Source organism: Narcine bancroftii, chromosome 7, assembly GCF_036971445.1.
Source record: "Narcine bancroftii isolate sNarBan1 chromosome 7, sNarBan1.hap1, whole genome shotgun sequence".
In the NCBI taxonomy this organism is placed as follows: domain Eukaryota; kingdom Metazoa; phylum Chordata; class Chondrichthyes; order Torpediniformes; family Narcinidae; genus Narcine; species Narcine bancroftii.
In genome coordinates this window covers 99357253-99385015 of record NC_091475.1, presented here as the reverse complement: position 1 = coordinate 99385015, position 27763 = coordinate 99357253, and the positions used below count along the sequence as shown (strand labels likewise).

The following is a 27763-nucleotide window of genomic DNA, read 5'->3' as shown; positions in this document are numbered from 1 at the left end:
GTTCGTTTCTCGTGGCCAAATTCCATTCGAGAAAGTTTTCCAACGTTAAAGTTTGTGCGCTGAGCCGAGAGGCGCGTTGGTTCGGAGTTCATGCTCGGACATCGCTGCTCGTTAAGAGTTGCTTTCTGTCTCCATTTCCAGGCTTACGCCGTGGCCGTCAACCCCTCGAGCAGCGGCCGCTTGCTGAAGATCGGCGCCGCGGTTCTCGTCATCGGCTCTGCCCTCCTGGTCCTCGGGGCGATTGGGGCTTTTTACTTCTGGAAGATCAATAGCAAAAGTGTAAGCCACCCGTGCCCAAGATGTGTTAAGTTGTTGCCCCCTGCAAAAGAAAGACGTGAAGTACACGGAGATCTGAGTCAGAGGCTGGAGGTGCAATGCCACCGACCAGGCTCTCTCTGAAACTTCAGTGGTCTCTTGGCTGCACCAGGGCCGGCTGGTGTGCGGCATCTCCCTGGACGTGGATCACCGCCGACTGACTCCCCTTTCCTGGAGATTGCAATTCAATGCGGGGTCGGGGTCCTAGTTGCATCGTCCTCTTTTGCAAAAGAAAGGGAACGGTTAAATATTTTGACAATCCCGTTCAGGTTTAATATAATCGACCGCGAAAAAAAAATGTCAATCAACTTTTGATACAGTTTGTATGGTAAAATTGCGGCAATGTGAATGGGTAAAACGTTCGCTTTAAAAAATATATTGAACTCAATGACTATTCAAGTGAGGGCGAAAGAAACATCGATTTTCCTCCCCTCCCTCCCATTTGTAACTAACTGTTAAGTGAAGTTTTGACGTAAACCTTGGGGGAACCAACTTTCCTGACTGGCTTTTTGCGATTCCCAAATATTGGGGTGGAATGTCCCTGTCCCCTTCTAACCCCACCTTCCCCGTTGCTATCCCATTCTGACACTCCCCAAACCCTTCTCCCAGTTTTGGTCATAGGAAATAAAAGAGGATTTTCACCAGCTGCTAAAAAGTCTCTTTGGAGCCAAGTCTGTAGCTTTTCCTGCAGAGGAATCCAGGTTTCCAGTTTGGGACAAGGCCTTCCTTATGTTGTGGAATTCCACTGAGCAAAGAGGCTGCTCTGTTGGCCCTGCAGAAAGAATCTGCCTGACAGGCATTTTCACACCGTGCAAGATGAATAGGGCGGCACGGTTTGCGTAGCAGTTAGTGCAACACCAGCGATCGGGACCGGGGTCCGAATCCCACACAGTCTGTAAGGAGTTTATACTTCCCGTGTCTGCATGGGTTTTCTCCAGGGACTCCGCTTTCCTCCCACCCAGGGTGTAGGTTAATGGGGTGTAATTTGGGCTGCAGGAATTCATAGGGCCAAATTGGCCTGTTTAATTTTTTTTTAAAGTTGTTAATTTTTCAGAGCCACGAAGCAGCTATTTTCTATTCTGTTGTCAGTAAAATACCTTGAACAACGAAATGGTTGTCTACCCCTTCTGTACTGTGGAAGATAGGGTCCAGCAAACTAAGGAGCTGTAAACAAAGGCTTTGGGATTTTGTTTGAAACAAAGAGATAATTTCAAAAGCCTCTGTCTTTTTTCCACTAGAAAGTAAAGCAGTTGACAATATAAAAATGAACAAAGTGACTTCTTCCTAGCCACTTAGCATGAGTACATTCACCCACCAAAAAGCTGAGCTGATAAAATGTTCGCCCAATATGTTGCCTATCTGAAAATCAATCCAAAGCCTTTGTCCTTGGCAGACATTCAAACGTTTCATTCCCGTCGTATTTGTTCATTTCCTTTCCTATGCCCTAAGTTTGAAGATATAATTACTTGGGCAAAATTTCTGAGAGAATATTTGATTATAAGAAAACTGTGAGATGGTAGTTCCACTGTGTGGCCCAATGCTCCTATGGTAACTAATAGGATTTGGTTCGGACCCCGTCCTGTTTCTTTTTATTTCCTTCATTCTATGTATTCAATAAACCCCTCTAATCTCTCAATCTTTTCTCCTACCTTGATTCTCTATCCCCTCTCAATCCACAGCCAAAATTGCTTCTTCCATTAGCCCCACTAGTGGCTTGTAGACAGTAGGCCTTTTCAAGCTGATGCAGCTTACTCTAATGTATGGCTCAGAATGTTGCACGTGGTGGGGGGGGGGGGGGGGGGAAATTTGCCCAAAACTGGCATCTCTCTAAATTGCAGTCCCAGCTTCCCATTGACATCTTAAACTTGTCACCTTCATGTTGCTTTCCAAGCACATTCAAATTTTACCAAACCTTTTGAAAAATTAAGTTTAGCTTAAAAGAATGTTTTTAAATAAAAAGCTGAAATCAGAAAAGAAGCGGGTGCACCATTGGGGGAAGCTCAGTTAAACAAGAAAGTCTGCAGACACTGTGGTTGTAGTTCACACAAAACTCAACAAATTACAGAAAGAATGCATGCCAATCTTACCCATGCCATTCCATGTGACTCCATTTCCTAGCCAGCATGCTCATCACCTCTATCTTATGATAATCGGGGAGGACAAGAAGTTCAGGCTTTGAAAATTTTGCCTATTAAGGGTGGAGAATAACAATTTTTTTTAAATTCTAGCTTTCAAATTCTGTAATATAACATTTCAGTCTTATATTACCTACATGCACTGATCTTGGTCATGTGATGGAAGTTTATCTAAAATTAGATTGCTAATCATGATCCAGAACCTTAGTTGTTCCATGTGATTGTGAAAATCATATTGTTTGAAGTCCATTTGAAGAATGGAATGACAAGCATCTTGTAAAACACGATTGATGCCAGTTTTCTGATTTTTCTACCATGAAAGAGCAATATGCAACTGGTTCAGGTGCTGACTCTTGGACCAATTCATATCTGGAATGGGAAGCCTCCTCCAACTTTAAAGTGCTGGACACCACCTGGACACCTGCAGTGAAGTTGCTTCAAGGTGGTCCTGCGATCATCCATTTGAAAGTTACTGTTCCCTCTTGTTTGTCAAATGACCACCTCCAAAAGCAAAAAGAATCCTAGTGGTAGTCTGAGGTGCATGGCCAAACCTGTCTGCCACTTGAAGCAGATCTTCCCAAAACAGCCTCATTAAGTTCAAGGGATGGATCTGGTTGTCACTTTCTTGCACATTGGACACTACTTGAAACACATTACTGTGCCTGAGTTGGATCAAGAGATGGATATGAACTCGGGCTAAGAACATTAGACAAAGCCCAAAATCATTCCTGGATGTCTCATCCCTGGAATATTGCCAATTCTAATCAATTTATTGTGTTAAATTGGGCCCTGACACCTTTCATCAGAAGCTTTCTAAGTCTGTGCAAGGAGGATTGCCAATTGTGTAGACTACAAACACATGCTACATGGATCCCACCCTAGATATAGATGTCACCATGTCTTGAGCAGAGCTCTACATTTTGAAGCTACCAGAAGATTGAAAAAAATTAGATAATACTCTCCCTGTACCCAATATGTCAAAATTACACAGGTAATTATAGACCTGCTCATCATCTATTCCATTGCAAAATAATGGAACTGATGTCCATAAGTGCACTTTCAGAGCACAGTCTGAAAATTTCAGGAAGTCTGTCTCCTGTCTATGTTATGTGCCCTTTGGCAAGTCACCTGACCAATAAGTAAGTGCTAAAAGAGACCACTCAGAAAAAAATTAAGGTAGAGAACCTCATGTGGTGGAATAATTCAAGGAAAATTTGATATCAAATTTACTCCACATTAAAATAGTATTGAAACTGAAATCTTAGTTGATTCAACACAGTCATGAAATGAATAAGAAGTTAAACTGCACAAATAAAATAATAGATTCTCAGCTAGAGGGTCATTGGTCCAACTTTATAGTAATTACATGAGCTGAATCTTAAATATTGCTTCAACTCCAGTCACCAAATCAGAAAAGAGGTTGTCTTGGTGGAGGAGGTACCAACAAAAGGTTCAGTCCCACTGTCTCAGGTCTGGGTTCAAGGAATTATTGGATAACCTTGGGCTTATCTCAGGTGACCGACCTTACATGGATGGGTCATCTTTTAACTGTTGATAAAAAAAGTCAGACAAAATCTTCATTTGCCACTGGTAAGGAGCTATAAGAATATTACTTTAATATCTACGTGAAAAAGACAGACCTTTATAATTTAGATGTATACCATATAATGCATTGAAGTGGATTTTGATAAAGCAAAATGAATGATGGAAATCAGCCATCTGATATTTACTGTCATAGAAACAAAATATTGGGAGAAATGTGAAATGCCTAGTAGTTTGCTATTGCTCATTTACACCATCGGAATTGACTCCAAATTGTGGTTAACAAATGGAAGAATTTTACAGATAGAGGAAGATGACAGCCAATACATTTGTCATCTGTATAGAGCAATCAGGATGAAAGCAAATACATTTGTCCAATTGCAATCTTCTTATGTCATTCTTGAAGGACATAATGAACTAAATGCAAGCCATATTAAATCCTCTAAAAATGCTTTGAATTAAATTACAATTCAATTTTCATGAGGAAAATCTTCATACTAAAAATGTAATATAATAAAACAAGAAGCCTGTCATATTTACTTAATATATATTTTGATGAATTAGAATTGCCGTATACAGGCAGACCCCAGGTTGAAAATGTCCAGCGTACGAACAACCAGTAGTTATGACCAACAAGTCGACTGGAAGGAGAATGACATCTATTTCTGGTTCACATGGAGTTCGCTTTCCATTGACTTGCTGCCCCATTGATCATCGGGCAGCTGGTGACGTACATTAGCTATCAGCTATGCCACACATGGGCGGGTGAGGGCAAGTGGGTAGAGGAGAAGAAGAAGCAAAGTGCGCCATCGCAATGCCTCTGGTACCATCAAGGCTCAGGGTGGGGATGCTGATCAGCCCCGCAAAATGACTGCTGCTTGCCCCCTCAAAATGGTGGGGGAAGGGAAAGGGGAGAGAAAGAGAGTGAGGTGGGAGAGAGGGAGGGGGAATGAAGAAGGGAAGGAGGGGAGAGGGAGGTAGGGGAAGAGGGGAGAGAGGAAGGTGGGAGGAAAAGGGAAGAGAGGGAGATAGGGGAGAGAGAAGGAAGAAGAAGGAGAGGGTAGGCGGTGGGGGGGAGGGAGTGAAGGAGCCAGGTGCAAAATTTGGAATTTGAAATTGAAAGTACCTGTAATGTAGCCTTTTCTCTTGTTAACTTCTAATCATGATCTTATGATCATATGTAGTTACTTTTATGATTACTAGGTGCAGTACCGTACCTGTACAAAGTATTATGTGCTGCATTATAATGTTTAAGATGTTCTAGTGTATTTGGAAGTGTTTTATATACTATATACTAAGATAAACCTTTGACTGACTGACACTAAATAAGGACTGTATGTATTTGTTCTGACTTAAATACAAATTTGGGTTAAAGACAGTCCTAGGTAACGGAACTTGTATTTAACCTGGGGTCTGCATGTAGTGCTAATATTTCTAAATGCAGTGGTTTTGCGTCAGCTTCTAAATGAGCCACTAACTAATTTCATGCGTGTGTGATATTTTTCTTTAGCAAGTCAGCATTTCAGTGCTCATACGTAAATTTCAGATCAATTCCAATGGATGATGCCTCATCCATTGTCATTGCCTCAATACTCATTCACTGAGATGCTATGTTGAGTGAAATGGAAGTATGCAGCTGTGCCAACTTCCACTATATTACTTGAAAAATTGTACAGTTCTACAGTCAATTGTAGAAATTATGGTTCTAGACATATTGCAATGAATCAAAGCAATTGCTTAATAAAGCAAACTGAGAAAGGAATTAATTTTGGTGATGTTTGTTCGATCAACTTTGCTGACATGTTGAACCTGAGGCCATTGAGTTGGCAGCTTAACAAGTGGGAAAAATATTCGAGTGTACCTAACCTGCATGCCTGATAAATCATGCCTTACATAGAATGTAGTGTCCATATTACAACCTTTTCTCTGTATCAGTATGGCAGTTAAAAGGTTAGCTTTCTCCTTCATTGCATTTAAAATTATTTGTTAGATGACAGCTAACTGTGCAGCATAAAGCCCTCCAGTAGAGATGCTGCCTGACAGCACCAGTGAACTGGTTTCACTCCTCACCTCGGGTGCAGTCAGCATGGAGTTCGAGGTTCTCCCTGTAACAACATATTTCCTCCAAGTGTTCTGATTTCCTCCCACATCTCAAAGACATGCAGGTTAGGAGGTTGATTGGCCTGTGCAAATTGCCCTCATGTGTAGATAAATGGAAAAGTCTGGGAGGAATTGATGAGAAAATGGGGAGAGTAAAATGAAATGGGATTGTTGTAGGATTAGAGTAAATGGACCAGATTGGTTGAAGATTGGGCTTATCAGAGCTTATCATTCTCTCTTGTTTCCACCTGTTTTATTTGGCACATATAAATATTGATACGTAAATAGAGGGTATAGAGTAAAATTAGATATGAATGTGTTGTCGGGACCATAACATGGAAACCAGCAATAAACTGAGTGCCACATCTATGATTCTATATCATTGAATTTTCAGCACCTTTCATTGTCTCTGCACACACTGATGAATCTTGTATTTCAAATAAATTTGAATTTGAATTTGAAAGTTCTCCTCTCAGTACTGGTTAAAGAGAACCTGATGTATTAATTTTGATTTTTTTTTCTCTCTCTCTGTAGATGATGCCTGCTCTACCTGAATATTTCTAGTATTTTGTATTTTTATTTTGCTAAATGAAAATCTGTCTTATGTTTTCCTCACATTTGACCAAAAGCTGAAATTGTGGACATCTCACACAGAATACTAATTGGGAAATGTTCTGCTCTTAGAATATTACCATTTTCCAATAGTATTACTGGTTTCATTACAGGTGTACAATATGCATTATAGCATGAGCATCAATGGGAAGGTAAAGGATGGATCACTGGAAATTGATACAGAGAACAACCTTGAGACTTTCAGAACCGGAAGTGGCCATGAAGAGGCAGTGGAAGTTCATGATTTTCAAACTGTAAGTCAAACAGTGAATTAAATCTTGAGTAAGGTACAAGGACTGCCTAAAGAAATCTCTTGGTGCCTGCCACATTGACCACCGCCAGTGGGCTGATAACGCCTCAAACCGTGCATCTTGGCGCCTCACAGTTTGGCGGGCAGCAGCCTCCTTTGAAGAAGACCGCAGAGCCCACCTCACTGACAAAAGGCAAAGGAGGAAAAACCCAACACCCAACCCCAACCAACCAATTTTCCCTTGCAACCGCTGCAATCGTGTCTGCCTGTCCCGCATCAGACTTGTCAGCCACAAACGAGCCTGCAGCTGACGTGGACTTTTTACCCCCTCCATAAATCTTCGTCCGCGAAGTCAAGCCAAAGAAAAGAAAAAAGAAAGTTTCCAGAGTTAATATCTTTAGAATGGCAGACATGGCTAGCAACTAGTTCACCCATTAACCATTATATCCAATTCAACCATTTAAAAAAAACCCTACCAATCCCTGTGTTTCTCCGCCAAAATAATTCACAGAAAAATTGCCATTATGATCTCTGCAAACATGGTCAGCCGACCCGAACCCAACCATCAAACCCAACACTACATTTCTATAGATTGCTGATGACCCAAAATCCCCTCCTAGATGATACTGCCAATTCTTAGCTACTGTGTCCTTCTCTTCTAATCTTCCATGATCATTCCTCTCCTCAAAATACCAACCCATCACCCTAAACTACTGCTCCTCTCTAATATTTCTATCATCTCCATATGCTTAAACATGTTGTAACCTCACAGAAGTCTGCAAATGCTGTGATTGTAGTAAAACATAGAAATGATGGGGGAACTCATCAGGTCTGAGGTCTCCATAGGAGGTACAGATAAAGAAGGCCTGAACCCTTCTTCAAGGTAAATTACTCATTTAGTTATATTCTCATCTGTTTGGTAATAGTCAGTGAATCATCAGCTAACGTTTCCTACAATTAGGAACCTACTTCCCATTTCTCTGCTTCCCCTCAACTGTATCATCCCAAAACATGCTATCACCTTCTAGATGAGTGATGAAGACTTTAGCTCACCACTTCATTTGAGCCCCATCCAACATCCCCAAAATCTAAGAGCATTTGCCAAATATCCAATACTGGATCAGAAGAACTACATTTTGGACAGATCCGAGTGATCATTTCTGGACATTTTCTAAGCTACTTGATCTCTCTTCCAGTCTGTTATCTATCTTGACGCTGGTACTTTTTATCCAAATTTAAGTTTCAGATCCTATATTCATGTGATCACAAATAATCACTAATTCCAACTTTGTCTGATTCACTCTGGCCTCGGTGAACCCTCAGAATTTGCCGTTGATACCCGTGGATGACGATCCCAAGAAAGTCCTGGCTGGGTTGAGTCATTTTACTATGTGAACACCCAAACCTGCCTGTGTCCTGAGTTGCACCATTCCATTAACCCACACCACCTCTGCCTGATTACACCAGAGCAGTCTGAAAATTCTATTCCTTGTTTTGAACTCACTCATGGCCACGTTTCTTCCTTTCTCTGCAATCTCACCAGCTCATAACCTTCTGCAGTTTCTTCTCTCTTCTTATTCCAGTTATCGTCATGACTGAATTTAATTATTCAACCATTGGCAGCTTTGGTTCAGCTTCAAAAGCACAGCTCTACAAAACTTTTCCCCCTCTACCCATCTTCTTAAGCGACCCTTTAAAATCTAGCTCTTTGTCTGATATTGAGATATCTGTCTTATGTCTGTATATTTTTGCTTTTATTTAATTACTCTCTCAGCTCACATTGTTTAGCCATTGTCTTATTAGATACATTGGGATATTTTTGCTATCTTATAAGTTTGTATGTATTTCTAAGTTGTATAGTTTCCCTCATTTGTTTTACACCAAACTATTTTCATCTGAACCCGTTTTTATATTCAAGTGTTTGATTTTGAATTTAATTACCCAACATTCAGCCAGATCTCAAACTTTAAGGCAGAATATCTGATCTGAAAGGGGGAGAGCAACAGAGATTCAGTCAGTGGCTGGCAGCTAATCACAGGATTTGAAAGGTGTTGGCAAATCACGCCTGTCTCTCTTGACCAGCTAAGCATCCTGTACCTCCTGACCAGTAAAGCATGTCTGCACCTCCTGATTCCAAGATTCTAGTTGCACTGCAGTTTCTATTGTCCCTTTAAGAGCTGGAGGGAAAGTTGCTTTCCATCTGGAGCCCTTGGAGAGAGCCTACTCTGCCTTTTGCTTCTTGCACGTGGCTTTAGAATTCTCCAACTAGTATTGGCTTCTATATTTTTTTGTTCCATATCATTTCGCTCCATATTGGGTGAGAGAGACAGTTGTCTACATTGTAATCCACACTGTTGAACCATGGGCAGGCAGGATTCAGATGATCTTTGTCACATTTGTGGCCCGAAATGTGAAGTTAATAAAACATCAAACACAAGTTTTATCAGGTAAACTTCTCAGTGGTTTTATTTTCCAGTTTCCTTTGTTCTCCTGCTTGTGCTCTTATCTCTCTCTCATACCACGTGACTTCCAGTACATCTCATACATATTCATTATCATGACATCCCTCCTTTAATCAGAAATAAACTTTACCTTCACTTACCAATATCCCTCGGAAACATACAAACATCGTAACTAATGGTAATACTATAACTCAACTACATAAAATTTACTTCCTACAGCACTCATACATGCACTTTATGATGGTGGATACCTGTGGTCCTCATGTATTCCGCAAATGTCTCTGAAATGAATTGTGGACCATTGTCAGAGTATAATGTAACAGGTAATCCATATCTTGCGAATATCTCTGCTAATGCATGTATTGTTTTTTCAGTGGTTGTGGACTTCAACACCACATACTCATAGTATCTGCTGTAGTAATCTATCACTACCATAATTGATTCACCCGTCAGTAAAGGTCCAAGAAAATCAACATCTACGTCGATCCATGGTCCCGTCGGGAGTTGCATACTCCGGATCGATTCTGGCGGATTACTCCTACTTGTGATTTGACATCCGTGACAAGTTTTAACAAATTTCTCTGCGTCTTTATCACAACCTGGCCACCATACCTTGGTCCTGAGGTTTTGCTTGGTACCAACAATACCTAGGTGTCCTTCATGCGCTAAGGATACGATCTTCGGTCTCAATCTTTGCGGTATCACCAATCTGCAACCTCTTAATACACACTGTCCGATGCAACAAAGTTAATCTCTAATGGGAATGTAAGCCTTGTGAGTACACTTGTCCCATTGTCCACTCTGTATGCATTCTCTTACTTCCATGAGTTCTGGATCACGTTCGGATTCTCTCTCGACTTCCTTCGTAGTCACAGCTTTCGGTGTCGACTGAATAGCTACGAAGCGTACAAAGCTCTCTATTTCTGTTCCCAATTCTGACTTGGATTGTGGACCACCAACCTTCACCAATCTGGACAACGGATCTGCAATGTTTGTTTTCCCTGCAATGTGGATTACTTTATATTTGTAGGGTTGTAGTCTGAGTACCCATCTCTCTATTCTGGCACATGGTTTGGATCTAGGTGCATAGATCACCTCTAATGGCTTATGATCTGTGATGAGTTCAAATTCAATGCCGTATAAATATGCATGGAACCTCTCACAGGCCCATACAAGTCCGAGTGCTTCTTTCTCTGTCTGAGAGTATCTTCTTTCCACATCTGATAATGATCTGCTGGCATAGGCAATGATTCTTGGTCCTCCATCCTGCATCTGGACCAACACGGCTCCTAAACCAACCGGGCTGGCATCCGCTATGACTTTGGTTGATGCCGCTGGATCGTAATATCCAAGAGTTTTTGCATCTGTCAGGCTTTGCTTCAGCGCTGTGAACGCTTTCTTCTGCTCAGATCCAAAATGAAATGGTACACCTTTCCTGGTTAGTTTCCTTAGTGGTTCTGCCACTGTAGCGAAATTAGGAATGAACTTTGCACAAAAATTGACCAATCCCAGGAAACTCCTCACCTCTGTTGCGTTCTGAGGTGCACGTGCCTCTGCGATAGCTTTCACCTTGGCCTCTGCAGGGTTTAGTCCTTCCCGTGTAAGTCTGTGTCCCTTGAAGTCCATTTCTGACACATCGAACTGGCACTTGTTTCCATTCACGGTAAGGCCTGCCTCCTGTAGTCTAGATAGTACACGCCTCAACCGTTTGTCATGCTCTTCCTTCGTTGGTGCATGGACTATGATGTCGTCAGAAATGTTGGCAACTCCAGGAATGCCTTGAATCACTCGATGGATTTCATACTGGTAGATCTCCGAAGCTGCATTAATTCCAAATGATAGTCTCTTGTAACGATACAATCCACAGTGAGTCACAAATGTTACATCTCGGGAACCTGGATCCAGCTCTAATTGATGATAGCCCCATTTCAGATCAATTTTTGAGAATACCTTGCTGGTAGTTAGTTCTTGAAGTATTTCCTCCACTGTTGGTATAGGGTGTCGTTCTCTAATTATAGCTTCATTGGCCATTCTCATGTCAACATATAGTCTTATATCACCCTTTGGTTTGGGCACAATCACTACAGGACTGACCCATTGTGTCGAATGTTCCACCGGTTCAATAATGTCTTGTTCGATCAATTCTTTAATTTTGGCTTCGACTTTCCCACGAAGTCCAAACGGAGTTTGGTGCATTGGTTGTGCCTTGGGCTTGACCGTTTCATCTACCGCTAGCTTCAATTGTCGACCTTTCAGCTTTCCTACTCCTTGAAAGACTGCGGGGAATTCTTGCTTCATATCCTCGTATGACTGAATTGAATTGACACAAGCTCCAATATGAAGTATTGCCAGGTCTTGCGCTGTGCTTCTACTCAGCAATGGTTCTCCCCTCTCTTCTATGACCATAAACTCTGCTTCGGTGTACTTATCTCCAGCTTCAACAGTTGCAGTAAAACATCCAATGGTCTGCAATGGCTTGGTTGCTGTGTATGGATACAGTTTCTTAGAACACTTCTTTGAGGTACAGATGATCTTTTCCCTTTTCAACTTCTCCCATAAATGTCGATCAATCACATTACTGTCACTGCCTGAGTCTACAATGACCTGCACTGTCACTCCACCAATGATCACTGGGACCTTCTCATGATGTACTTCATTCAACGTAAATTGGTAACAATTCTGTTCCTCCTGGGTATCATCATCGTCACCGTCTATCTGGCAAATGGTGTCTTTCTTTCCAGGATACTTTCCTTTCCCCCAGGCTTTGCCTTTGGAAGTTGTACTCTTCCTCTTCTGGTCTGCATTGGACTTGCTTTTGCACTTCTTTGCAAAGTGGTCCTTACCTCCACACTTTCTGCAAACTTTGCCTTTGGCCGGCAATATGGGTCTTTTCCAAAGTGACCTCAGTTTCCACATCGATAACACTCCACGTCTTGTGTCGACGTATATCTTGGCTGGTTATGGCGATGTGAGAGCCTCTTAATTTGCTGGCTTGAGTTGTCTTTCAGGGTCATGGTATGAAATTGCCCTTCAACAGCCTCTAATGCAGCAGCAATGGCTAAAGCATCGGTGAGTTCCAACTCACTCCCTCTTTCCAGTAGACGTCTTCTGAGTTTATCTGATCTGCAGTGCTGTACGACTTGATCCAGTAATTGGTTGTCCAAATCAGCTGGCATGTAATTGCATCCAACAGCTAGCTGGCGTAGTCTCGTCACGTACTGAGCAATTGTCTGGCCATCTTCTTGTCTCGTTCTCCGAAACAAATGGCGTTGAAATGTAGCATTCGGTGTCACTACATAGTGTGCATTTAATGCATCTACCGCTTTCTGGTACTCATCCTTTCTTCCAGTATTCAAAAGTGTCTTAAATGTTTCCCGAACTGCGGGTCCAGCTGTGAAAAGAAGTAACGCCCTTCTCTGCGCTTTTTGTTCCACTGTACTGGTATCTGGAAATAGGCCACGACTGTCGGCGTAGGATTCAAATTCTTCCAGCCATGCCTTCCACTTCACACTTACAGTGCTTGCATCACCAGTCGGGTCAAAATGAGCAATTCCACTATGTGTTAGAAAGTCACCGTTTGCACCAGCCATGAGGAAATATTCCAGCCCCAAAAGTACTGAGTCAAAGAGAAAATTCTTATCACCTTGAAGTTCTCTGTAATCTTCTTTAGTCTTTAATTTTCTTCAAGCATATCCCATCCTCGTCGCCAATGTCATATTTGTGGCCCGAAATGTGAAGTTAATAAAACATCAAACACAAGTTTTATCAGGTAAACTTCTCAGTGGCTTTATTTTCCAGTTTCCTTTGTTCTCCTGCTTATGCTCTTATCTCTCTCTCATACCACGTGACTTCCGGTACATCTCATACATATTCATTATCATGACAATCTTATATTAAAAAAATCTTAAATTTTGCCTGACTAGAAATGAATGAAAATTGCCTCCTCGTTATTTCACATAAAATAGCTGGATACATTGGAATTAATGCATGCTCTTAATAAAATAGATATGAATGCAAGCAAAGAACAAAATGGATCAGAGCTATAAAGAGAATTTACATTAGCATAATATCTACTATAATCTCAGGTGTTTCAGACAAGTGTAGCAACTACTGTGGTGTAGGACATGTAGTTGCCATTCTGGACACAACAATCTCTCAATATAGCAATGTGACCATGGCTTGATAAATCATAATTTATTAGTATCTGACCTGGAAGATATTGGTCTTCCTCAAATAGTGCCTGGAATATTTGTATCCACCTAAGAGAGCAGACAGGAATCTAGTTTAAAATCATGTCCTCAAACAATCCTCGATTAGGTGTACCCTTTGGAGAAGAGGAAAAACCACAAGCTCTGCTTCTCCACTTCTACCCTGGCTACTTATTCCTTGAAAATCTGACAACAGCACTGTAGTTTTATTTCAGTTGTTTTACTTGCTTTGTGTCATTCTTCTCAGTAATGTCAGGAATTAATGTCAGGAGTCACTATCTCAGAGGCTCTTTCCTGGACCCAACACACTAATGGCATCATGAAGAAAACACGTCAGTGCCTCTACTCCCTCAGGAGTTTGCAGAAGTTTGGTATGACTCCAGAAACCCTGGAAAATTTCGACAGAGATATGGTGGAAGTGTGCTGACCGACTGCATCACAGTCTGGTATGGGGACACCAATATCCCTGAGGGTAAAGCCCTCCAAAAGGTAGTGGACACAGCCCAACAGGCAAAACCCTCCCCACTATTGAGTACATCTACAGGGAGCTCTGCAGTCAGAGGGCAGCAGCAATCATCAAAAACCCACACTACCCAGCAAATATTCTGTTCTCACTGCCATCAGGAAAGAGGTGTAGGTGCCACAGGACTCACACCATCAGGTTCAGGAACAGATGCTACTCCTCCACTTCCAGACTCCTCAACAACAAACTCAGTCTGAGCCTCATTTAAGGACTCATACTTGTGCACTTTATTTATTTTATTTTTTATTCTCTTTGCATTGCAATTTGTTTACATTGGTTATCTGTTTATCGTTCTTTGTTTACATGTATATGCTGTGTACAGTTTTTTTTTGCATGTCCAATTAGTCTTAATTCTACTATGCCTCCTGGAAAAAAGAATCTCAGGGTTGTATATGATATTATGTATGTACTCTGACAATATATCTGAAATCTGAAATTAGGGACCTGCTTGCAGATTATTGACTGAATACAATTTCTATTGCACAGGGAATCACAGGAATTCACTTCGCTGGAGGACAGAAGTGTTACATCAAAGTGCAAGCAAAAGCGCACTTGCCGGATATCGAGAATCTCAAAGCAGAAGCAGTTTCATTTGAGCTTGTAGGTGTTAAATGGATTTGAATTTCTAATGACTTTAGATCTACAAGACCCAGGTCACAAAATCTTTAAAAGGAGAAAGAAACCTGGTAATGCTATTTGGAGCTGTGGTTTACAGCATCTTTCAACTGAATGCATGCATAATTTGTATTCCCATAACTCATTGCCATGCCAATCAGTCAAAGAATCATCTTGCTGTAGGGTAAAATTTTCCCCTTGAGTGGTACAATCAGATTCATAAGGGATTCTGGTCTAGTTGCCTGATATTACAAATTTCACACTCTAGGATAGTTGAATAAAAACATATGAAGCCTACTGGTCTCCTGTCCCAGTGGGAAGGCAAGAGGTGAAAAACAAAGACATTGTTTCAATTGCACAAATAATCTAAACAGGTTAATCTCTGCTACTGGAGAAGGCAAATAAATGACTCATAGTTTATAGAGCAAGTTCAGCTCATGTCTTTTTTTAAAATCCAAACAATTTGCACATGAGTGTTGCAGTAAATCTATGATAAATGAGTAGCCACAGTGCATTATACCTTCCCCCTTGTTGATTTTTCATAGCCTGAGCCCACCTGGGCTAATTAATGAGATTACAGATATGCAAATTAGATTTAGATGAGACAGAAATATGTGGCATCTCAAATAATGTCTGTGACAGATGGGAAATTTGAAATAATGAGGAGTCTATACATGTACTCATCTGTAGAAAGTGATGTTCAATTAGACTTTAAATTTTGACCGATCACTGAACAACTTTTCAAATTGGGATTTTGCAAAAAATTGCAATTTGAAGGGCTATGTTCAATTAAGATTTTAATTGAAAATTTAATATGATTTTTATTAAACTCAATAGATTGTAAAAAAAACATGGGTGAGAATTCCTGGCCTGTGGGTAAAGAAAACATTTTAGTTAAGGTTGTATTACTATCTCTGATAACCCGTGTTTAGTATAATATATATGTGATCCCAATAAAAGTGTGCAGCTAAATAACTTTACAGGAAAATTGATCCATGACTCCTTCAAATCACCAGATAAAAGTTGCCTCAGCCTGTGTGTATGTGGTTAAATTAAAGGGCAAAACAGTTGTTGCGATGCAGGCATGGCCACTATATATGGTGTAGAAAACTGAGGGGTGATCTTATAGAGGTTTGTAAAATCATGAGGGGTATGGATAAAATGATCCTTCACCATCTTTTTTTCCCAGGTTGGTTGATTCTAGAACTAGAAGCATAGGTTTAAGTGAGGGAGAGAGACTTAAGAGGGACTTGAGGAGCAACCTTTCCTACAGACAGAGGTTTATGTCTGGAACGAACTGCCAGATGAAACTGAAGCCGCGGATGCCATTGTAATATTCAAAAGATGTTTGGATAAATTAGATAGATAGATATGTAGGTAGGAAGAATGAGATTAGACCAAATGCAGCAAATTGGACGAGCCCAGAATTCCAATTTGGTTGGCATTTGACCTTTACTGTACTGTGTAATTTTATGACTATGTGACTGTATGGCTGAATGAAAGTTGCAACAAACTGCCTATTAATCTGAAGTGAAAGAGGAGCATGACAGAAAAGGACACAGCGTTAACAACAAAGGCAAAAAAGAACACAAACTGCATTTAACCAACAGATGAGAAAAGCTAAAAAAAAAAGGTGAATAGAAACAGCAAGGTTCACCATCAGAAGCAGGGAAGAATGTTCCAAGTCAGTTCTGCCTCGAATTATCAGAAATGCAGAGGAGCGAAGACATGGATTGGAAAACTGACTCTGGTAAGAGTCTCTTTATTGTTATAGATTCAATGACACAATGGCAATTGAAAAATTGGAAATTTAATTCACACGTAATGTCATGCAAAAATTATTTATCCTTTATCATACGTTGACTATATTGTCACAAAAGATTATGTGATAGATGGTTAATATGGATCTTTCTTCTTTCTGCAGATGGATCCAATGTCTAGGAATCTACAATGCAACATTTAAATTAAATTTTGGGACCCAAAGAAAAGTCATTTTTGGTAGTTAAATATACAGGTCTTGTTGATCAAAAAAATTGTCTAGAAGAAACCAAAGTTACAAGCCGAAGGACACAAGAAATACACCTTTAAAACAATTTTCTACAACTTTAAGCAATCTAGCCAATAAATATAGATTGAGATCATGGATTAATATGAATAGGACCCCATTATTTGGGTATTCCCATTACTAAGAGAGCAATGTATCAATATCAAAGAGAGGTTGAAATGGCAATATCAGGGCTCATTAGCATTGCAAAATAAAGTTGTTGGTAGAAGAGTAGATTAAGTGTGAATTTCATCAACTTGGCCATTTGGAGTTATCCTCTTTGCAGAAAAAATAAAATTCTGAGAAGATAAAAAGGAAAGTAAGCTTGATCAACACACATTCTGTGCTTGGCCGGTGTCAGAAAACCAGTTAAAAATCAGGGACGGTGCAAATGGTCAGTCTTTTACCTCAGGGAGGAAATGTTAAATACTGGAGGCCAAAACTTTAAAATGTGATGGAAGGAGATTTGCCAGGCATTATTTTTTACATAGAGACTACTGGGGGCCTAGAATACGCTGCCAGGAGAGGTGGTGGTGGCAGATATTGACGGCATTTCATTGCGTTGGAATTTAGACAGGCACGAGGATAGGCAGAAAATGGAAGATGTAGACAATGTGCAGGCACATGGGATTAGTTTAAATTAACATCATGGTCATGGATGAATGACTTGTTCCTGTTCTGCTGTTTCTAGGTTCCATGTTCTTAGACATCACTGTCATTTAGTTGATTTGCCATTAGACAACTGACCCCACAATTTTATGGAAGATTATTAGAACTGGAAATTATACTAAAGTCATTTTTGTTCAGTTTTTCTCTCTTGTGTAAACAGATGCTGAGAATTCAATTCAGAGCATACAGTGGAGGGTGTCCAGAATGCATTGCCAGGGATGGTGGAAGAGGCTGAAAGCTGAAACAATAGGGATATTTAAGCGACTCGAGCTAACTCGAGAAGTTTATGGATTGTGTGAAAGGAAAGGGTTAGATTGATCATGGAGTATGTTTATATGGGTTAGTATAATATTGTGGACTGAAGGACCTGCATGATGAAAAAAAAAACAGGCTTTGAATGGCCTGTTAAAGGAGCTGACAGTGTTTGTAAGTAAAGTCCTGCAACTGTGAGATCTGTGCCAAAGACTGCGGTACCTGTGCTCAGCAGTAGACTCAGGGAGTTGCAGATTGCAGGAAGCCGTGGGCTGGCGCAGCTTACCTGAAACAGGGAGAACATCCCCACCAGCCCCCACCCCCGCCCCCCATGAAGAAGGAAAAGCAGGGGAGACGGCCCTACAGGATGGTGACAATGACAGCAGGCCAGTGAGGGGCTCAGGACCTGAGGGATTCACATAAGCTGTGGGCGACATACGGGCAGGGGACCTGCACAGGTTGCGGATTGCTGGAGACTGGCTCGTGAGAACCAAGTATCAAAGTTAGTATTCGAGAGGGTGCTGAGGACAAGAAGGGCTCCGGAAGGGCCTCAGCAATGAAGATTTTCTAATCGTATTGGAGGTTTAGATCTGAAGCTCGTATTCCTGATGAATTGAACAGGAGTCTGTGTGGCTGCAGAGGCTATGGAAACAATGGAGGCAAGTCCACTGACACACACAGTGACTCTGAAGGAACTCTCTTTTGCTTCTCTCTTGCTCTGGTATTATAAAGGGGGCCAGGCAATATCAATGGCGACTGTTTGACTGCTTTACATCAGTATAAGTTAAAGTATGTCATGCATGTTTCATTTTAAATGTACTATTACTTGACAATAAAGGGAACCTTGAACTGTTTTATATCGAAGATCCAATAGTCTAGAAAGTTTTTGCATAGCGTATTACAGGATCCAATTCAAAAGTAAAGAAATGGATCATTAACTATGATTGGCATGTGCAGTAATGCAAAGTGTGCAGGGACCCTAGTCCCTCTGTGGATGGCATGTCCTTAGTCACCTAAGAAGCTGGGCATATCCTTTGAATTTTCAAGAGTGTTGTAGTTCAGAGGTTTTCTTTGAGTGTTCGCTCAATCACTTTGATGTTTTGCCCCAGGTGCACATTGCAATATCACATTGAATGTTGTGATCCTATCTCTGAACCACTATTGATGGAAAATCTGCTTCAAGAGAGCTCAACTACTTGATGCAGTGGTTCGCATGAATGACCTTTGCTTTTGGAGCTAGTTCCTTCTCTGTGAAAGATCACATCTTTTAAATTCATGCTTCTTGCACAACTTCAGAATTAACTGTTTTTGCTACATTTGTGTTTTCCAAAATGAAGACAGGTACATGTGCACTTGATATCTTTTTTTCCATAATTATTTATCCTACCTCTGTCTCGAAGAGGCGCATATTTATGTTTACGTCTTCCTTTCTTTTACTAGTTGCAGAAGTTCTTAAATGCTTTAAGGATGCAGGTTTTGTAGCTTGTTGGGTAAAAGTGTCTACAGTGATTTTTTGGGACCTTGACCTTTGTACTGTGGTAAGCCCTCTGACGCACAGAGGGATGTCAAACTTGAGACCACTTCACATCCTCGATGTTTCTTTCTGCCCCTTATTTGAAAGGCTGAGACAAATGATAGGAAGAAATGTCTACATGCACTGGTAGGCACCAGAAAATCAGAATCAGAATTCAGTCACCTGTAATAAGAAATACAGCCAACTGACCGTTGAGAAAAAGAATAGCTCTTTACCTACTGTACACCAAGATCTGAATAATTAGGTGGGTGCAAGTAATGCACCTCCTCCAGAGTATCAGCAAATTAGTAGTTAAAGTCTTCTTGCTGTTTATAAAAATAAAGCTTGACTAAATATTAATTCCAATTCCCATGGATCAAGGGAGAGAAATGTCATCAATGTTAGAGCTAGTTTGGAAGGATTTGGAAGCTTAAAATGAAGAATATAGCTCCACTGATAGATTGTTAGCAATGCCACATGGGTATTCAATTTGCCTGGGGGTTACATATGAGAACTCTCACAGCTGTCACTGCTTCCAAGTTGAACATCATCCAGTAGGCACTGATCTTTGGATACTGAATAGTGCATAAGATGGGAAGAACAGAAGTGGAACAATATTGCACAAATCACACACTATCTAACATTCTGGAAGCCCTTTTCCATTTTTGTGAGCCCTCTCAAACTAATTCCATTGATTTTAGAACACTAAATAAATTACCCATTTTAAGTAATGCTCAGCATCCTGAAACAGATATAAACTGAGATATAAATTTGGCTAATCACTAAAAAAAATCCAGCAAAAATGCTGCTTTTGCAATATCTGAGGCTTGAAAATCTGGTATGTCTTCTGCTTTTTTGGCCAATATCCCAATGAGAGCAACACATTCAACTAGTAGTGGGGCATGGAGATGTTTTCCATGAACTAGAGTTTGGAAGAAATATTTTGTATTGCTTGATAGCAAACACCTCATAGAAAATAGTAGAAAATATAACCTGGAATCCCAGATGTCATCCAATTTGGAATGTTTTGGCTAGATCAGAAGGAATAACCACCTCTCTCTCTCTCTCTCTCTCTCTCTCTCTCTCTCTCTCTCTCTCTCACTCTTTCTCTCTCTCTCTCTTTCTTAAAGATGTTTTTTGAACTTCATTTCAGAATTCTGATGCATACTGGGAAAACTTAAAAGTAAAGGGAAACTTATGAGTCAAGGCCTGAACAATTAATGATCAATATCAGATATTACTATCTGGGAAATAAACATACTTGTTCTAGCTACAGGACTATCCAAAGGAACTGACCCCCAAATATTTGAAGATATCTGTTCCAAGGGACCTTCAGTTCAGGTTTAACACTTAATATTATGCAAAGGGAAGTCGCCAAATTACAAAAGTGATTCTCTGAATATAGAACAGTACAGCACATTACAGGTCTTTGGCTGATGATGTTGTGCCAACCTATATAAATCAATCTAACTTTTTCCTGCCTCCCACTCATAGCTCTCCATTTTTCTAACATCCATGTGCCTATCTAAGAGTCTCTTAAACATCCCTATTGTACCAGACTGCACCACTACTCTTGGCAATACATTGCAGCAACTCACCATTCACTGTGTAAACAAAATACCTCTGACATCTCCCCTAAACTTTCTTACACTCATCTTAAGTGGATGTCCTCTGGTACTAGCCATTGCCACCCTGGGAAAAGGTGTTATGTGCCACTCTCTCTTAATCTAAATTAATCTATGAAGTCACCTGTCATCCCCCATCACTCCAAAGAGAAAAGCCTGAGCTTGCTCAACCTTTCTTCATTAGACATGGTCTCCAATCCAAAATGAAGTTCGAAAACATGCTATTTCATCACAGTGTAGCATTTGTATTGTCTGTGGAACTGACAGGGAACAAGGAAAGTGTCTTGCTTCTAAGATGATGCTGCAACATTTTGATGGATATAACGAGAGTGGTGAAAAGGGAGATGGGATGGATTGTACTTTGTAAACAAATCTCACCATATCTGCAGGAAGCTCAAACCAGAACATTTGTAAGAAATCCCACCAGACATGGTGAAATAAACATCCAGGTGTTTTTTCAGGATTATATTTAATTGCTGTTATCTTAATATTTTTGGTGATGATGTTGATAATTGTTCAAATATGTTAACTTCAAGACTTTGCTTTCACGCAAATTGTTCTATTAAACAATTAGCTATATTCAGATTATCAAAATAATTCATTCAGAAACACTTTTGTTTTTGGTCTTAGTGAATGGACAAGCCAGCAATGAGAAGACTACTGACATTAGTCTATTTTTGCCATTTGCTTTATGGAATCAGCATCAAATCCAAGTGGCTGCACATTACTGTAACAAAATAAACATAGAGAATGTTGGAAATACCCAGCTTTTCAGGCTGCATCTGCACATAGAGAAACAGAGTTACTGTTTCAGAAAGATCTTCAGCCAGAAATGTTTGCTGTGCTTCGATTTCCACAGATGCTGCTTAAACTGTTTCCAAATCTATAGTTCTATAAATTTTCATTTAGCACAGAATATGAAAGCTGGGTATTTGATTTCACATTTTTCTATCAGAAATGAACTGTTCTTCCATTATTATAACAATCATCCATTAGACCAAGGGCAGTAAAATGAGGAATATAATGAAGTGTGGAACTTGAGAATCACACAATGGCACAATAAGACCATGCAAAAGGGTGGATCAGTGTTAGTCAGAGCCCACTGATCATTGTCTGTTGCAGTATCTAGAATGAAGAAAGGACAGAGTTGATCTGAAAATAAGTGGAGGACAAAAAGATAATTTGATGAACTCGTTGAGATGTGAAGGAAGTTAAATGTTGATGATATTTTGGTAACCAGGTTTGTTATTTTTTTTCTTAACTTTTCTGTGGCTATATTCTTTCTTTCTATTTTTTTTTTCTTTTCTCTTACTTTTGTTTTTTTCCCTTTCTTTGGGGATTATTATTTGAGAGGGAAGGAGGTTGGTGGGATTTCATTGGGGTGTAATTAATTTGGAATATATGACTGTTAATTTCTGTATTTGGAATATTAATACACATACAGAAATTCAAAAGAAAGAGATGTGAAAGGAAGCGACAGGCTGGAAAAATAATGAAACTTGGCCAGGTGGAATTCTTGTGACAGGAGTGAGTATTCTCCAGACTTCAAAATTGCAATCGAATGAATAATTCCCACACCAATATGATTAAAAGATATATTTCAATCCAAGGGATGGTATTGGATGATGGATGAAGGGGTGTGAGGAAGAGGAAGAGGGGGATAACAGAGAGGATAGTGGGGAAAAAGGGAGAGAAGATAACAAGGAAGAGAGAGTTGTGAGAACAAGCTTAGCAAAATCACTGCATATTTGAGAAATCTGGCAGAAAAAAAATCTGGTAATCAGCCTCTATGTTACTCTCAAGCATCAGTTTTAATTAAAGTGAAAATATATGTCATCATCTTGAGGGGAATTGCAACATGATAACAAAAGACAATATTGCTGTTCCTACAATATATCTAAATGCTTTGAAGTATTATATACCTCATTATAAAAATTGTGGTAATATGTGAATATGGGCAATTATAAATTGTTCCTTTAACCTACAAAGGCTTGATTTTTCTGATGGTTAGTATAAAATATTTTATAATATACTTAATGGTCATACTTTATTAAAGTATGGCCATTAAGAAAACCAAGAAGTTAATCCCTTTTGACAGTTCTAACCTTTTGTACCTGTTCTAGGAAACATGAAGTATGTACACTGTCATTAAATGCATTAATCCTCTAGATTCTTTTGTCCTTTTAATTGGATGTTTTTTTGCTTTTAACTGTCTGACTATCAATTTTCAAGCCTTCCATTGAATCCTAATAATTGGAATAGCAATGTGTATGCATAATTGATTGTACTGAATATATAAATATCTATACTCATAACATTGGAATAGATTTGTGAAAAAAGTGGTAAAAGTACCACTCTGCTTAAATTTTGTTTACATGGAGTTGCCCAAATAAATTGTCAACAGCTGACAATGCTCTTCTGGATACTAGAGTACAAGACATTTACGCAAGAGCGGAACGTGTCTTTATGCTTATCTAAGCAATTTAAGGTGCCCTTTTCACAAGATGTACCACCAATCTTTTTTCAGAGATGCCTAAAAGTGAATACTGTACTCAGAAATCTCTCTTTAGACCATTAGATTTTTTTCTTGAATTTTCCTTGACAAAGTGGCTTAACAAGAGTTGAAGTTTTCTCTATTAATACAATTTATATACACTTGTGGAGGGAAGGTATCTCCAATAAGTTCAGCCTGTCCCAGAGCAGTGCAGTATGTTTGCCGAAATTTAATGAGGGTTTTAAACCATCATTTTCACAAGTGTGCCAATTTCGCCATCTTGTGGTAATGTCAGGGTAATTCCAGCTATTTCTGGCACAAATATTTGAAGAGGGAAAAATAATTTTAGGTCCATATTGTTGGGTGTTCTGTTCTCAGGTTATCTAAGGCAGGCCAAAGATCTCTTTGTGTCCATCCTAGTATTTGCGAAGATTACTGATCTGACCAGGAACAGCAACACACCTCAGGTTGAAGAGATGATTTTAATCATTGCTGGCCATAAGGGCCATCATTAGTTATTTGTTCAGCTTTGCTTTAATGAAGTGCCAGACACCATACAGGATTGGCTTTATATAAACAGAAAATGTTACTTTTTCAGTGATAACTTTGAGTGACCTTTAACAAAATAGAATTTGACAAAAATGTCACAAAAGGTTTTGGAAATGTACAAAGTTATAAATTTTACAGTGATATAAAATATTCCTGTTAAATTATTCCACAAATATTTTCAATAATATAAACAAAATTGGTATAACAAAGGGTTTTTGTTCTGTAAATGTAGATCTATAAAATAGAAAGTCACCATTTTATCAAGAATTCCTTGAAACATTGACAGTCAGGTTCCCTTTAGCATTCCATGTGTCCAATTACATTGCGCAGTTGAAAACCACATTCTTTTCTGAATAATCAATCACCAAATACAATGTGCATTTTTTTTACCATTCTCTATTTTAAGGAGGATGAAATCATGTCTGCAAAATTTGAAGAAGAATCTCTTATCTGGGTGGCAGCTGACCAACCAATCAAAGATAATGGCTTCCTCAGCCCTAAACTTTTGGAACTGTGTGGCAACCTCCCTATATACTGGCTTCGTCCAACCTACAGCAAAGGTAACTGTGACAACCATGTTTATTGCCACATTTCTAATGACAAGCGCTACATTAGAATATTGTCCATTCTCCTAACAAGTTGTGAAACCTTGAAGAAAATCTTCTGAATACAAATAAAAAATAATTAATACTTAATCAATCTAAAGACACAACATTTATTTTTCAGCTCCATGCTCTCAACCTTGAACTGATTCCTATGACGCTGTAAAGATGACACAATGCTTCACTTAACCAAAGATTAGATTAAGCGCATTTGTTAGCATGTCTTATTTTTCTGCAATTAAAATTAATGCATTAAAAAGTCAATTATGAATAAAATAAAACTCATGGCTAGAGGGCTTCAAATGTCTGTATTTCTAATTTAGTTTTGGGCTATTTAACTTGTGGATTCATCAGTCCCTGGGTGAGTGCAAGTAGACAGTGCAGTTCAGAATAATTCATGACAACTGTTAAATAATTCTATATGCAGTTGGTTGTTAGGTGTGGATGAGCTTGGACCAACTGTTCCTGTAAGTCATTAAACTCCATAATGTTTCTTCAATCCATCCCCATCAAATGGATTCTTGCACCAGTTGATAACACTTCATAAAGCTTATCCTTGCCTCTCTTGTTCAGTTCATGTGTGTTCTTTTCAGATTTTTCAGTTATTTGCAGTTATTAGAAACAAACCAATCAAATGGTGCATCAACTTTCAGTCTCTTTTAAAGTATGTTGCAATCAAAATCATCTTTGATAACAATTGGATAATGCAGGTCTTCCCTTAATTGATTCTGTCTTCAACACAATCTTTGCTTTCACTCACGTAATCATCAACCAAGACCTGTTTGATCTTTGCCCATTTCCATCTCCTACTTTGATTCCTCTGAGTTTTTCATCACCTTCACTCCACTGTTAACCAGTAGACGAAATCTGAATTTTGAAAGCAATGTATGATGATCTTAACTTAAAATAGATGAAAATGTGAGGTCTGGTTGACATTTATTGTCACCATAGAATTTTTTCTTTTTAATAAAGTGCCTTGTATCACAAGGATTCTTACTTGTGCACTTTATCGATTTCTTTTGTTCTCTCTATTGCACAATCATTTTGTTTACATTAGTTATCTGTTCACAGTTCTTTACGTTGTATTCAGTTTATTTTTTTCCCTACCCATTCGTGCCCACAGGAAAAAGGAATCACAGGATTGTATGTGATCTCAGGTATGTACTCTAACAATAAATCTGAAATCTAAACAAAGATGAGCTCAATCATTTCCTCACTCTTTTTCACATAGTTTTGTACCATCAAACTATATAGCAAGGAAATGCTGCTAAGTGCTGAAAATAACACTAATTTTAACATTTAGAAGCAAAATATAAAGCTAGTCAAGTTGCAAAGTAATTATTCTTGTCTTCACAGAGGGTCAAAGGAAGAAAAGATCAGTGAATCGTGAGAGACCTCAGATACCTGACCCTTACTACTATGATTTTGAGTTTAACACTGGTCCAGTGGATGACTACGGGCAAATTGTGGGTGTTCCTGCTGTGGTTGATATTGAAACAACTGATGTACAAGCTCAAGATGCAAGACAGGAACCAAAGGCAAATGACACTGTTCCAGAAGAAGGGAGTCCACCTCCCTTCAATGCAGAAAATCCCTATCATGTACGTATTGAACTGTCATGCAAGTATTCATGATTATTTTTCACAAGCCATGGATAACACGGATAATCAGCTAAGATGAGATGAGCTTCGGCCCCAATGCCATGTAACTGGCATAAAATGTCAAAAAAACACACAAATGCCTTCCATTTTTTTTTGCATTGATTGTGGATATCAGTGGCTTGACCGGTATTTAAATTACATCTTTAATTGCCTTTGAGAAGGTTATGGAGAGCTTCCCCTTTGAACCATTGCTCTCTGTGACTACATGTACTCCCTTGGAGTTGTAGGATTTTAGACTGGTGATATATTTTTAAATGACAAAACAGTTTATGACTTGAAGGAGAAATTGTAATGGATGGTATTCTCATATTCCTGCTCCTCTTGTTGTTCTAAGTTATATAATATGGGGTTCAGAGGCCCTATCGAAGAAGCTTTCCCTGACAAACGAAGGCAAATTACAAAACTCCCCCAAGGCAAAAGCTGAATAGAATAATATGATTTTATTGTATATAGTCCAATCATTCAAAATGTTAAAGATGGAAAAATTAAATTTCCACTGCTCTGCACTCTTCAGCATCAGAAATTACTCCAATTAATTCAAGGTTTAGGGACATTGGAAAACAAAACTTGTGAAGTAGATTTGAAGAAATTGAGTAGTCCTCTCCAACACCGAACCTTCAGGATTCGGCCTGAATTGTCTGGATTGGGCGAAAAGTAACCAAAGTTCAAGAGGTCTGCTGCACAGACCTCTTGAGAAGTTCATTGAACCTCTGTACGTCCCATGTAAGATAAGTATGAACACTTTAAATATATAACAAGGTGTTTTTCAAAATTATCAGAGAAGTGATATGAGGTGTTGTGCACTGATCTAATCACCGAACGCTGTTTTAATTATTGACTGGTTTTTTAAAAATCTATAATCACTGAGCAGGTGAACATCTGTGTCTTGAGTTCTATTGCAAGTTATCTGTTAATTTCAAATATTCCTAACACTTTAACCCTGTATGATCTTGGACAGTACCCAATGCTGATGAATACTCAGTTGCTAATGTGTATTCTGAGCCCTCCTTTACAACCTAAAAGTTATATCCATGAAAATTAGAATGGCACAACCTTCACTTTCAATTCTTTCATTTTGACAACTATGCAAAATCCAATAAAGATATTCTGTAGGTTCAACCACCAATATAACAATGTTTCAATGAGGGAAAAGTTTGAGACTATAAGCATTCTGAAGGCTGGTGACATTTTGTTACTTATACTTTCAAACAGCTATTGGTGACAGAGTAAAGCATATAGTGACAACATCCTATTTTTAAGTGTTGGGGTAACCTTTGATGACATTTCCACAGAAGACAAATGTTTGTACAAGTTTCTGTGAAATGTTTAGCATTAAAGTTAGATTTTCCCAGATTCTTGCGATAGACATTTCAACTAATTTCAGTCAATCTTGGTTCTGAAGGGTTTTTTTTTAAAAATCTAGAACAATATTTATAGAACCTTTATTAGCAAGGAGATCTCCACAAATCTCCAGTGGAGATTTGTGACGTTCACAATTTAATATCTGCCGTCATTTGTTTGGAAGTCAATGTGCCAGTACAGTCTTTGGATGATTGAGGAAGAGGATATTTGAAGACAAAGACCTTGGACTC

The 27763-nt window shown here is 39.2% G+C and overlaps 1 protein-coding gene across 3 annotated transcripts in view; it reads left to right on the top strand.

The window, feature by feature from the left end:
• The window catches only part of cnmd (chondromodulin), a 97008-nt gene that overhangs the window by 58993 nt on the left and 10252 nt on the right, over window positions 1-27763 (top strand). For all 3 annotated transcript variants that reach the window (XM_069890643.1, XM_069890644.1, XM_069890645.1), the window contains 5 exons: window positions 142-279; window positions 6818-6958; window positions 14634-14747; window positions 24315-24468; window positions 25867-26111. In XM_069890643.1, coding sequence (XP_069746744.1) covers window positions 142-279; window positions 6818-6958; window positions 14634-14747; window positions 24315-24468; window positions 25867-26111 — 792 coding nt within the window. The remainder of the gene's footprint in view (window positions 1-141; window positions 280-6817; window positions 6959-14633; window positions 14748-24314; window positions 24469-25866; window positions 26112-27763) is intronic.